General features: G+C 34.6%; 1 protein-coding gene across 1 annotated transcript in view; it reads right to left on the reverse strand.

The window, feature by feature from the left end:
- Col4a1 (Collagen type IV alpha 1) overlaps positions 1-13,788 on the reverse strand; it is a 202,301-nt gene that overhangs the window by 30,233 nt on the left and 158,280 nt on the right. Inside the window, exons 3-12 of the mRNA XM_068385530.1 lie at positions 10,470-11,244; positions 9,825-10,366; positions 9,028-9,162; positions 8,760-8,867; positions 6,546-6,770; positions 4,994-5,152; positions 4,207-4,341; positions 2,556-2,720; positions 1,090-1,282; positions 134-228 (exon numbers count right to left, since the gene is read on the reverse strand). Of these exons, the coding sequence (XP_068241631.1) occupies positions 134-228; positions 1,090-1,282; positions 2,556-2,720; positions 4,207-4,341; positions 4,994-5,152; positions 6,546-6,770; positions 8,760-8,867; positions 9,028-9,162; positions 9,825-10,366; positions 10,470-11,244 (2,532 nt within the window). The remainder of the gene's footprint in view (positions 1-133; positions 229-1,089; positions 1,283-2,555; positions 2,721-4,206; positions 4,342-4,993; positions 5,153-6,545; positions 6,771-8,759; positions 8,868-9,027; positions 9,163-9,824; positions 10,367-10,469; positions 11,245-13,788) is intronic.

A 13,788-nucleotide genomic window follows, 5' to 3' on the forward strand; every position in this document is an offset into this window, starting at 1 on the left:
ATATGGAGTATATATATATATATGGAGTATATATATATATATATATATATATATATATATATATATATATATATATATATATAGATACAAGCATTTTGATCCATAAAGAAAACTTTTTATGCCTTTAACTCACTGGAATGGCATATCCTTTGTCACCCTTTGGTCCGGGAACTCCAGATAAACCACGCTCGCCAGGTAGACCGGGTGGTCCTTCAAGTCCAGGTAAACCTGTGAAAATTGAAAGGCTTATTGCATTTGATCTCAGAAAAGAGCTTTTGAAATACAATGGATATTCATTACTATTTTCATCTTCAGAAACTTTATGCAAAATTCTTTTAGCTGTATAATCACTAAATGCGTTTATGTAATTAATATCTATCTAATTTACATCAGTCATATACGATGTAAACAAATCTAAAAACCTATAGATATTTTAAAGATTATCATAAATATGCAAACCTCCTACAATTATCATTTAAATGCATGCTTTGAGAATTTAGATAAAAAAAATAGTGCTGGGCTGTACCATTAGTGACCTAACACTACAAACCTACATATCTGTCCACTAAAATGTCCAAACTATATAAACAAAAAGGTTTTTAAATCTCGCTTGAATCGACTTGCATGCAATTCAAAATAATAATGGAATAAATAATGCTGAGGACACTCTACACAAAGTCAAGAACACTTCAAATGATATTACAAAGAAGATGAGTCTCAAGTTCTTAAACAAAATTACCAATGAGTACTGGAGCTTTGATAAACATTCATAAAATTACTCAAAGGTTAGTAAATATTTGACATAATGTTTGAAAGGAGAATATTTAAATAATGCTTTGATAAGACTTGTTCTAATAATCATGATTCTAAATTAATTCATGACTATTTCTTCACCATTAATCTATAAAAACTACTTCATTCCTTCTCTAGCACTGAGCTACAAGATCCCGATCCAAACTCTTCAGTCTACATCATGCAATCAGGTTGACCAGTGATCAAACTTAGTAAAAAATAGCTTAGATATCATAATTAATTGGTTTTCCTATTTTTAAGGTTAGGTAAACAATGTATTACAATAGTCATACATACCTGGAAGTCCACCATCACCCTTATCACCTTTCAGCCCTGGAAAACCTTCTCTTCCAGGATTACCAGGTTGTCCAGGACCACCAGGCACACCAGGAGGTCCACGTCCACCCGGAATTCCGTCCAGACCATCTTTTCCTTTTGGACCAGGAAGACCTCTTAAACCTGGAGGTCCAACAGGGCCTGGTGGTCCACCCTGCATTATAATAGGTTTCATATGAAAATTAGTTAACAGTACAGTACAGTATAATATAGTATAGTATAGTACATAAAGCTAACAACAGTGAAGAGTACAGAACAATATAGCACAGTAATGTACTGTACTGTACCAGTACAGTACAATACAGATCAAACAATTAATAGCCATAAAATGACTTTAAAATGTTTCAAAATATGAATTAAGATGTGTATAGTGCTCTTTATTCCAGGGACAAAAAGAGAACATACAGTATTCATAATATTTCAAGAGAAAAGAAGAGTCTGTTATCTTGATCTTGTAAGAGATGATTAACATGGAAAGACATCACCTTTAAAAGTAACAAAATTATGATTTTGATTTTATAAACATTCTTTAAATAGCTTTATTCCAGTTTTAGTAGAGATTGTTACATTATATTATCAGGTTCCAGTGTTCTAAAAGTTAGTATGAAAGAGATGATATTCTGATAACTGAAAAATATCTAATTATGATGGAAACAACTCCCCTATATAATAAAAAGCAAGTGTCTTGATATATATATATATATATAAATAAATATATATATATATATATATATATATATATATATATATATATACATACATATATATATATATATATATATATATATATATATATATGCATATATTCTACTGTACATATATTATATATATACAGTATATATATATATATATATATATATATATATATATATATATATATATATATATATATATATATATAAGGGATTACAGGTGAAGATACTGTATGGTGTGCAGCAGGGTCCATAAAACATCATTAAAAGGCCATAATTTATTTTTGAAACATTTCGAAAATTGCCATGTTCATCCCCAATCTGTAAAAACTACAAATATAAAATTATTAAAATTATATATATATATATATATATATATATATATATATATATATATATATATATATATATATATATATATATATTTCCAGTCACTTCTGGGGACTTTAACCATTATGGTGACTTCTTAACTTTTGTGGTTTTAATTGAATTCTCTTTTATTTTTCATATATGATAAAAGCTATTGGCATCAATGACCTTAGATGTCAGGATGCCAGAAAACTTTCAATCAATCAATCAACTCTCCCTGTCTCACAGGTAAGGGGAGAGGGTGTAGTCATGCTCTAGTAAGAGGGGTGCATGTGTGTGCATATCTATTTAAATATCTAGCCATCATTTTTGACACGTAGCGCTCACTAGTTATTGTATAAAACAAAAAAACCTTTCAGAACTTACTTTTGAAGGTCCAGGTGGACCTCGGTCACCCTTTGCACCATCACGTCCATGACGACCAGCTAAGCCGGGCTCTCCTCTCAAACCGGGTAAACCGTCGAGACCGTCTGGGCCCCTGTCACCTTTACTCCCCGTGGGTCCAATGGGTCCTGCCACACCTTCTCGACCCTATGATTATCATCATCATTATTATCATTATTATTATTACTAGCTAGTCTACAACCCTAGTTGGAAAAGCCAGATGCTATAAGCCCAGGGCTCTAACAGGGGAAAATAGTCCAATGAGGAAAGTAAATAAGGAAATAAATAAACTACAAGAGAAGTAATGAACTAAAATAAAACACTAAGAACAGTAAAAACATTAAAAAAATAGATCTTTCATATATAAACTATACTTTTTGAAATTAAATTGTTCAGCAAACCTCCTTTGTGAAGTTTGGTTTGTCAGATGCGTAACTTTCAAATATAGTAATTAGTTTTTCAAGTTGAAGGATAAATCTGGATTTTTAACTTCTATCAAAACAAAATGAATACTTTAAGCAGTTTGAATGTTTAGTGCTCTTAAGAAGGACATTTAGTGATAAAATAGGTATAAATCATTTACAGTATACAGAATTAACTTTTCAAAAATAACCAATGCCTTCTAATAATGCAACAAAGAATTTGAATTAAATCTTTTTAGGAAGATGAAAAACAATAACTGAATTCATTCAACAGTTTGATAACTTTACAGTCCCTTCTTCCTATGTTTTTCTTTCTTTTCAACTAATTAACAACAGATAGCAAAGGTAATGATCTTGTTGTTGATTTTCAAACTGAAAAAATCATATGTGGTTAGTTATTCTGGAGCTGAATGAAGTCTTAAAACTTTCAGGAATTAGGGGATGTGAAAATTTCATGAGAAATGAAGACTTGAAAATTGAAGGAATTAAGAAATCTAAAAATTCCATCTTGAGAAAATAATGACATCTTAAAACTTGCAGGAGTTAAAAAATCTGTAAGTTCCACCCTGAGAAATGACGTCTTAAAATTTGCAGAAATTAAAAGATGTGAAAATTCCATCTCGAGAAATGACATCTTAAAAATTGCATGAATTAAGAGATGTGAATACTCAACCTTGAGATATTGTATAGTGATGTACTGTATTTGGAAAACTTGTGAATATTGAAAATATAGCTATACATGTTACAAATAATAACAATTACATTATCAGAATTTGAGTATACTTTTGGAAACTATTATGCTCTTACTTAATAACTTCAGATAACCTTATTAAAGCATATGTAAGTGACTTAAAGAAATGCAGCTCATTTGTAACTTAAGATGTTAATAAATTCACTAGAGGTATTAATGGATTCACCAGAGCATAATAATAATCAACCCATTTCTGAGTAGGGATACCTTAACATAGTGAAAGGTTTTGCGTACCGCTATGATCAAGGCCACCCATACTAGGTTCGTTTACTGTCAGCGATCAAATGAAAATTTCACACCATCAATCTGCAGTGGCAAACGTGGTGATGAAATGGCCAAACTCCAGACATGAAGTGGAATATCTGAGGTGTTTGTCCTGCATTGGTCTAGAAACAGCAGCGTTTGTTGTTCTTGTATAATAATTAAGAAAATGGTTAACCTATAATAGTAAAACACTTACAGGAGCTCCTACAGATCCTGGCAAACCCTTTTCACCAATGGGGCCTGGTTCACCCTTAGGTCCTCTGTCACCCTTCTGTCCACTATTTCCTTTGGGTCCTTGTGGGCCAGGAACGCCTCTGTCTCCCTTTTTACCCTGTGAAGTATTTCATACTGTATTATCATTCCGAAATCTTTAATAACTTTATCAAAATGACTGTGAAAAGATTACTTTTTTACACTAAAAAATCTTTAATAACTATCAAAATTACTGTAAAAAGATTACTTTACTACATTAAAAAATCTTTAATAACGTTATCAAAATTACTGTGAAAAGATAACTGTATTATACTAAGAAATCTTTAATAACTTTATCAAAATGCCTATACAAATTGTACTTAAATATTAACAAAAAAGACAGCCTAGGCTATTAATTCATATGTATATATTAATGAAAATTCATACTAAAATTTGCACTAAGGAGAGAGTATTACTTACTATCAGTTATACTGTATTATCATTCTAAAATACTGAACTTTATCAAAATAACTATTTTTCAAAAAATAGCTATTACTCTAATATATCTAACAACTTTAACAAAATGACTGTATATTTTTTTTTAAATTAGCATTACTCTAAAATATCTATTACTTTATAAAAAAAAGGTAAATTTTATTTTAAATTAGCTATTACTCTAAAATATTTAACAACTATATCAGGAGTGTATTTTCTTTTAAATCAGCTGTTAATGCATGTTTACATAATGAAAATTGGTACTAGGATTTGCAAGGAGAGTAAGTATTACTTACGGGCAAAACAGTTGAAGTACATCCTTTTTCTTCAGCGAAGCCATTGCAATTCTGAGCATCTCCCTTATCACCTTTCTCACCAGGCTCCCCCTTCCGGCCCTCAAATCCTATACCCATGGGTCCTTTTTCTCCCTTTTCACCAGGATAACCTCGATCACCCTGTGGAATAAAAAATAAAAGGCTTAAGTAGCACTCTCAAGACTCTGGCCACACCAGTCAGCGTCTATACTGGTCTAAGAGACTCCGTCTAGCCAATAGCTTCAGGCAAATCTTTTATGCTCCTTGCATCCTGCAGAAGAATTTTACAAATCTTTAAAAGTTATCTATAAAATATATTACCGACTGTTTATTTTAAAAGGGTTTGATGTGTTAAGAACACAACAAGGCATTAGACTAATCCGCACCTAGAAATGTTGCTTGATAATCATAGCCACACATAACAAATATAGATAAAAAAAAAAAAAGATCAGTAAATTTGTAACTATTAGAACTTGGGAAAACTTCTCAAATCAATACATCAGGAAATGTCAATATAAAATCAAATGAGTAATTACAGAAGTGTATAAAATCATACCAAAAGCAGACAGTTCAAACTTAAGACCCTTAACGAGGAATCATTTCACATTTTGGCTGAATTAGTGATGAATCATTACACTATCTGAATTGCTCTAGCAATGTACAGTACTAATCTGACAGGTGTTTTCACATCTCTCTCTCAACAATATCTCCATGAACCAAAGACAAAATATTACTTTACTAAAAAGTAGTAAAAATGTTTTGTTAAGTATGAGTTACATACTGCCCATCTCTTTAGCAACAGGATTTATTATTTCTGCAGTGGTTCTTAATGAGTGTGTTGTGCATAACACCTCAACTAAGATAAATATTAATATTGAAGATAAGGGCATCATATGAAAGTTGATTTTACCATGTAATGGGAATAACGTTATTAATTTGTACCAGTCACTTGCAAATATGAATGCAAAAAACTATACATTTAATAAAAAAAAAATTCTTACAATACAGTACCCTTTTATCTAGTAATGAATCTAAAATTATTTAGAACATGTCAAAGAAAAATGTCAAATGCTATTACTATCACTAGCTAAGCTACAACCCTAGTTGGAAAAGCAGGATGCTATAAGCCCATGGGCTCCAACAGGAAAAAATAGCCTGGTGAGGAAAGGAAAAAGAGAAATGAACAACCTATATGAGATGCAATATAAAATATCTCAAGTAAAAGCGTTAAAATAGATCTGTCATAATAAAAACTATGAAAACAGGCTTATGTCAGCCTCTTCAACATAATAATGTTATATGCATAAGGGCTCCAAGCCTCCAACATAAAAAACTTAGCCCAGTAAGGAAAGGAAATAAAGGAATAAATAAACTATATATGAAAAGAAATGGGAAAAAAAATCAAATATCTTGAGACCAGTAACGTTACAATAGACCTGCAATAATATATACTATGAAGAGAGACTTTTGCCAGCCTGTTTAACACGAAAAGCCCATAGGGTAAATGAAGTGCAAATTCTCATTCAACGCGTACCTTCAAACCCTGGGGTCCTGGTAAGCCATCTTCTCCTCTTCTCCCTGGGGGCCCAGGGGGTCCCTGTGGTCCTTGTCTACCATCACGTCCAGGCTCGCCCTTTTCACCTTTTCCAGCTGGGAAAGGTCCAATTGCAGGTTCTCCTTTCTGGCCCTTGATACCCTCTGTACCACGGAAGCCTCTTGGACCTGGAGGTCCTGGTAGACCTGGGGAACCAGGCGCACCCTGTATTTGAAATTTCTCATTACTCAAAAAACACACTGTTGTAGATTAGAAATATGGACTTAGATTATCATCATTGTATATAATTTTATGTTGGTTATATTTCAAAAGTCCTGGTAATCAACCCCCACCCCCCAAAAATTTACCTAGTTTATCATCAATCTACATGGTTTCATGTTGGTTGTAATTCCATTGTTGATAATTAAAAAGAAAAAAAATATGAAGCCTACTTATTTCCCACTGTTATACCTACATTAAGGGGACGGTTGTCTGATGCGCCTTCACCAATGCCTTCTATCAAAGGCCTACACAATTTCAAAACCATCAAAACTTAGGGGAAAGTTCACAAAAAATAACAAAATTAAATGCAATCTTTGAAATCCCCAGGGACATTAGACATCTAAGATACAAAAATTGAAAATAGCCTAAAATAAAAAATCTAGGATATTCATGAAAGAGATTTCTCTACATTATCCGAAGACCTAAGTTGAGAAAAATGTTTTTGTTGTATGTAGTACTTGAAAGATCAAAACTTGATTATCAAGACACGTTATATTAATATACAAAGGATTATTTAAAAAAAAAAAAAAAGTTGCAAATTAGGTTTGTATTCATTATTCATACTGTTTTCTATCGTTTCCAAAAATTTTCTATATGCTGGTTTGATGGTAGAAAAAAAAAATTTCTAAAAACGAAAACAAAATCTGACTTTAAAAAATTTGAAGAATATCTAGGCCTACTTAAATACTTGCATTTAAACTACAATCTTACTTCCCAACACTTAAGAAAACGTAGGCCTACTTAAATACGTCAAGTTTGTGGAGCATATACATTCGCATTGCATAAAAGACATTGATCAGAAGGCACACCAAATTAATCTAAGGTCACTTTTTTTGTAAAAAAAAAAATATCAGATTTGATTTCTTGCCTGAGTCTTCTATAGCTATAAATCATCTTGAATGATGTTGCAAAGAACTATCCTGTTTGTAATACAATCTTGTGATGAATTTAGACCATATATTTTTTATTTTACTGTCTCTATGTTTCGTACATCACTTTAAAAAAACAGATAGCAATTTACTGATATATATATATATATATATATATATATATATATATATATATATATATACAAATATATATATATATATATATATATATATATATATATATATATATATACAAATATATATATATATATATATGTATATATATATATATATATATATATATATATACGTATATATACATATATATACATATATATATATATATATATATATATATATATATATATTTCATAGTTACCCAATTCAATAGCCTAATAGCTTCAAATAGCAGTTTTGACTCGGTGAACATTACTGTACTGTACTTTGGTGCCTGATACGATAGGCAACATTGGTCTAACACTTTCTTATTCGTTTAACCGAGAAGATTTTGAAATCACGGATAGAAGCGACTATCTCTTGGGAAAAAAATTGAATCTTGTACTTGATTGCAGTCTTCTAATTCCAGTAAAAGTAATACTCATAGTCTTACATTTCCATAAACATTACTGAAAAACGGACAATCTCTAGCTTGGTTAAAAACGCTTTTTACACATCTTAGCATATACGTACAGTGTACAGTATTGTAAAAAACAGTCTCTTTCTCTCCAAAGGCTATTTATTCACCTAAATACCACGTGGGTTAAGGCCTATGCCTACTGAATCCATGATCAACTTCTAAGGATGAGAAGGGGAAACAATTGCATCGTAACAGCGTTATCTTCACATAGGAAAATAAAATAACCCTTGCCAACACTAAAAACGTTTTTGTGATCAGATCCCAAATGTCAGTGATATAACAACATTAACAGCATTAGTGCCAAAAGTATACTAAAGATAACTGTCTTTGCAGTAATAAAACATTCCTAATCATGGGCACACAAATACACACAGAAACACAGGTTACACAAACAGAAGTGGAATCTTACTCAAAGGGCAAACTTACATCTGTTCCATTACAGCCGTCTAAACCTGGTCTACCCGTAGGTCCTGGAAGACCTGGAATACCAGGGATACCATTGATACCTGGGAAACCATTAAGACCCATTTTTCCCTGAAATATATAAAAATCGGTTAATGGGAACATACTAATAAGCACTACTTGAGTGTCAATCACTCGCCGTGAAAGCAAGACTTGATCAAAGGATATTTCATCTACCAGTTGAATATCATCAGCAGTTTTTTCATCTTTTGTCATTTCCAGCTACACTTACTCTGTCACCCTTTGGTCCTGTGGGGCCTTGTGGGCCTGGTTCACCCTTCTGACCCTTCGGTCCAGTTAAACCTTCTACTCCTGGAAATCCTTGTTGACCTTTGACACCCTGAGGACCTGGTTGCCCAGGAGAGCCCTGAAAAAAACAGAGTTGTGAAAACGACAGGAAATGTCAACAAAATGTGTAAGATAACAAAAGTCCAAAAGTATGAAATCTCAAGACCTAACATGGATGAATTTAAATTATTTCTGATTTTGTCTGGACCCTACACTAATAGCAAACAGAGTAAAATTATATTGCAATTACAGACTTTATTACATAAACCTTCTTTGTAATTTCTTATAACTCAAACTTATCCCTAATTTCATAACGATACCAACATACTCTTCATATTAACTAAAGGCAGTACTGACAGAAGGTCCTCAACTTATAAACTTAATAGACTCCAGGATGATGTTTGGAAGTCGAATTCTTATAAATCATATCCTAGCACAGGCCTGACCTAACTCCCTTGCTTATGATTTCCAGCTGCAAGTCACCAAATTGTCTCGTTTCATATGAAATAAATATCAGGTTATTGCAAATATTGTTTTGCTTACTGTATCAAATTATATAACATTGTTTTATTAGGACATTTCTTTATCTTATTATAGTATACAAACTTCTGATACAATATATGAGATTTATGATTTCAGTTATGTTTGTGTTTGTATCTTCGGATGGTTGTAAGTCGAATGTTTGCAAGTTAAGGACCTCCTATATAATTTGCATATTTTTTATCCTATGAAAAGACTTACCCTGGATCCCTTTTCTCCAATACACTTGCAACCACCGACAGCGCAGTCACCTCCTCCACACTCCGGGCTTCCTGGATATCCAGGTCCTCCCTGACCAGGAGCTCCCTGAGGAGGTCGCGGTTGAACCTGAGGCTGTGACGAGTCGTCGTAACGGCCACTGGAATCATAACCGGAGCCATAGCTGCTGCCGCTGTATCTTGATTCTGTCGCCCCAACATAGCCACCACTGGCCGGTCCATATCCCTCGTCGTCTCTTCCACTATCACCACCGTAACCAACGCTACCGCCTCCATAACTTCCTCCAGCCCCTGCGCTACCATCTCCATAGCCATCTCTGCCTCCATAACCTCCTCCAGCCCCAGCGCTACCATCTCCATAGCCATCTCTGCCTCCATAACCTCCTCCAGCCCCTGCGCTACCATCTCCATAACCATCTCTGCCTCCATAACCTCCTCCAGCCCCTGCGCTACCATCTCCATAACCATCTCTACCTCCGTAACCCCCTCCAGCCCCTGCGCTACCATCTCCATAACCATCTCTACCTCCGTAACCCCCCTCCAGCCCCTGCGCTACCATCTCCATAACCATCTCTGCCTCCATAACCTCCTCCAGCCCCTGCGCTACCATCTCCATAAGCATCTCTACCTCCGTAACCCCCTCCAGCCCCTGCGCTACCTTCTATATAACCCCCGCCAGTCCTTCCGCTACCATCTCCATAACCACCTCTGCCTCCTGCGTAACCTGCCCCAGTCCCTGCACTACCGTCTCCATAACCATCTCCAGATCCTTCCCTACCTCCATAGCCACCTGCAGCACTGCCACTACTTTCCTCATATCCAACTCTTGCATAACCCCCAGTGCCGCCACCACTATCACCATAACCCCCATAGCCTCCCCCTGCACTGCCCCTACCACTGTCGTATCTTCCCCCTGCCCCTCCGCTAGCCTCTCCATATCCACCACGACTTCCAGCCACACCTCCCCCACCCCCGTAAGAGTAAGTGTAGTTATAGTTGTAAGAGTTGCCGCTGCTTATCAGTGGTCTCCTGCTTCCATCTCTGCCTGTGCTTTCCCCATAGTAGTATCTGCGATCGCTCGAGCCTTGAGCGCCAGCATCATTGTAGGTTCTATCCCTTTCGTCGGCACTGACACCATCAGAAGAGTAATTATGTCGGCTATCTTCCTCAGAATAACTGCCGCCAGAGAATCTTCTGTCACTCGAATGGACGTCAGAGCCAATCGGTCTGGGTTTACCAAAGATTATGCCTCCGTCTTCGCTGCTGGAATTGTAAACGTCGTAGTTTTCATAGTCGTGTTCATCCTGTCCTTCTTGACTTCCTTGACCATAATCTAACGAATTTCTATGGTCATCTGTTGTTGGGGCGCTCTCTGAGGCGGAATCGTCTCCCCAAAGCCATTGCTGAAAAGAAAGATACAGGAACTATTAATATTTGATGAAATACAAATAAATCTGACTTATTTAATATGAAATGTTTGGAAATTGAACTCTTAAGACGTTCATATATTTCTGGGGGTGATTTGACTTAAAAACATTGAACTTTTCAAAGCAATTATGTAAACTTAAAGGGACATAAAACTATCTAATTAAATAAACAGTCTTTGCGAAATACAGTAGATACACAAGACATAGCCACCTGGTATACTAGAAGTTTTCATATAGATAGGTGGTATATAAACTTCTGGGACTGTAAATAGTATTGAAAAGTTTCGTAATCATTAATAAAATGACAAAGACCACTTAGTTTAAGCTAAAGAATATTAAACGATTACTATACATTTTTGTACGAATAAGTGCCACAAGAAATTAGATGCCCAGTTCTTTACCAGCATCAAACAAATTCAGACATACAATGGAGTTCATTCTCAATACAATGTTAGCGAAGAAAAAAAAAAGACGTTAAAAGCACATCAACAAAGGAAAACTTTTTTTTTCAGAGAGAGAGAGAGAGAGAGAGAGAGAGAGAGAGAGAGAGAGAGAGAGAGAGAGAGAGTTACAAGGATTTTGGATGTCTCAAAAACTTTTAGTACATCCGCGGAGACTTTTATTTGTTCTTTGGTAGAGCGATTTAGTTTAAGCATTTAGAGAGTTCTTACGATCTTGTCTAACTTATTCTTGAACTCCTTTACTGAGAGAGAGAGAGAGAGAGAGAGAGAGAGAGAGAGAGAGAGAGAGAGAGAGAGAGAGCTCTAAAGGGAGAATAGGACGTGGGAGGACCTGTTTGTAGGCAGTCAGCAAGATCAGCCCCCATCGCTTTCCTCGCCTTCTCTTCCTCCTCTAATTCCTAAATTCCTTCTTCCTTGTGGCATCATTTCATGGGGCGTGGATGGGGGGGGGGGGGGGGAGGAATTGCATAAATGGCAAGTACTAATATCAGTCTGATGGAGTATAAAGGATTTTTCTTCATACATTCACTGTAGTCTTATAATATAAAAAAGTTACATTAAATATATATACACACACATATATATATATATATATATATATATATATATATATATAATATATATATATATATATATATATATATAATAAATTTTGCACATTTAGGCGTGTTTTTCATATGTATGTGTGTATGTATATTTATATATATATATATATATATATATATATATATATATATATATATATTATATATATATATATATATATATATATATATATATAATATTACTCTCATCTTCATTTTTCTATCTTCATGGGCGTATATAGTAATATTAAAAAAGAAGAGACAGAATGTGAATTAACACTTCTTATGACCTTTAGGATTGGTGTCATGCAAGGTTAATGTGCAGACCACTAAAACAAATCAAATATAAAAAAAAAATCATTGGACATTAATATCTAACATAATTCAAAGTCACGTTAATACAATCGAGGGTTTTTAAGATCGCAAACTACACTTCTATCATAAGTTCGTTTCATAATTTCATGACCTGGATAACCACAGGTCAGTTAAAATTCTGTAATATTTAGTAAACATTTTCATAAGTTTGTTTCAAATTTTCATAACCTGGCCAGCCTCATAAGTATTTTCATAAATTAGCTGATCAGAACGAGAAAATTCCACTGAAGATTCTAATTCTCAAGTACCACACACGTTCATTTCTTTGTATGGCCAGGTGGTAGCGTTCTTGCCTGGTTATTGCCAGACTAGGCTTCGAGTCCCGCTCAGACTCGTTAGTTCGCTTGGTCGCTGCAACCTCACCATCCTTGTGATCTAAGGATGGTGGTTTGGGGGAGCCTATAGGTCTATCTGTTGACTCATCAGCAGCCGTTGCTTGGCACTCTTTCGTCCTAGCTTGGGTGGAGAGGAGGCTTGGGCGCTGATCATATATAATATGGTCAGTCTCTAGGGCCATGATCCTGCTTGCTAGGGCAATGTCACTGTCCCTTGCCTCTGCCATTCATGAGCGACCTTTAAACCTTTAAAAGGTGGGAAAGGCACAATGAAATTGAAATCTTTTCAACAACCGGTTTGCTAAGTTTCAATGTGGATCATTTTGAAATCGAAAAACCTTTTTTTCTCCTTATCAAGTTATGAAAGAGAATAAAATAACAACATACGAACTGAACATGATTTTCATAACAAAAAGTACGAGAGAAACTTTTTATCAAGACTGCAAAACATAACGCCTAAATTTGCAGAAAATGTATCCACTCGGGAGTAAAGCTATAAAAATAAGCATAAGAATGCCCCCCCCCCTTCTCTCTCTCTCTCTCTCTCTATCTCTCTCTCTCTCTCTCTCTCTCTCTCTCTCTCTCTCTCTCTCTCTCTCTCTCATCAATATAAATATACTGTACAAAGGATCGACTTTATACACTTGGCTATTAGTGCCTATGCACCAAGAAAACGTCTGATACAAGGTATGTCATACCCTTTGGGTATGAATAAACTCGACTTAAATTTGCATATGTAAATAATTCCTTTTCTAAATTACATCC

This window comes from Palaemon carinicauda, chromosome 13, assembly GCF_036898095.1.
Source record: "Palaemon carinicauda isolate YSFRI2023 chromosome 13, ASM3689809v2, whole genome shotgun sequence".
Classification (NCBI taxonomy): Eukaryota; Metazoa; Arthropoda; class Malacostraca; order Decapoda; family Palaemonidae; genus Palaemon; species Palaemon carinicauda.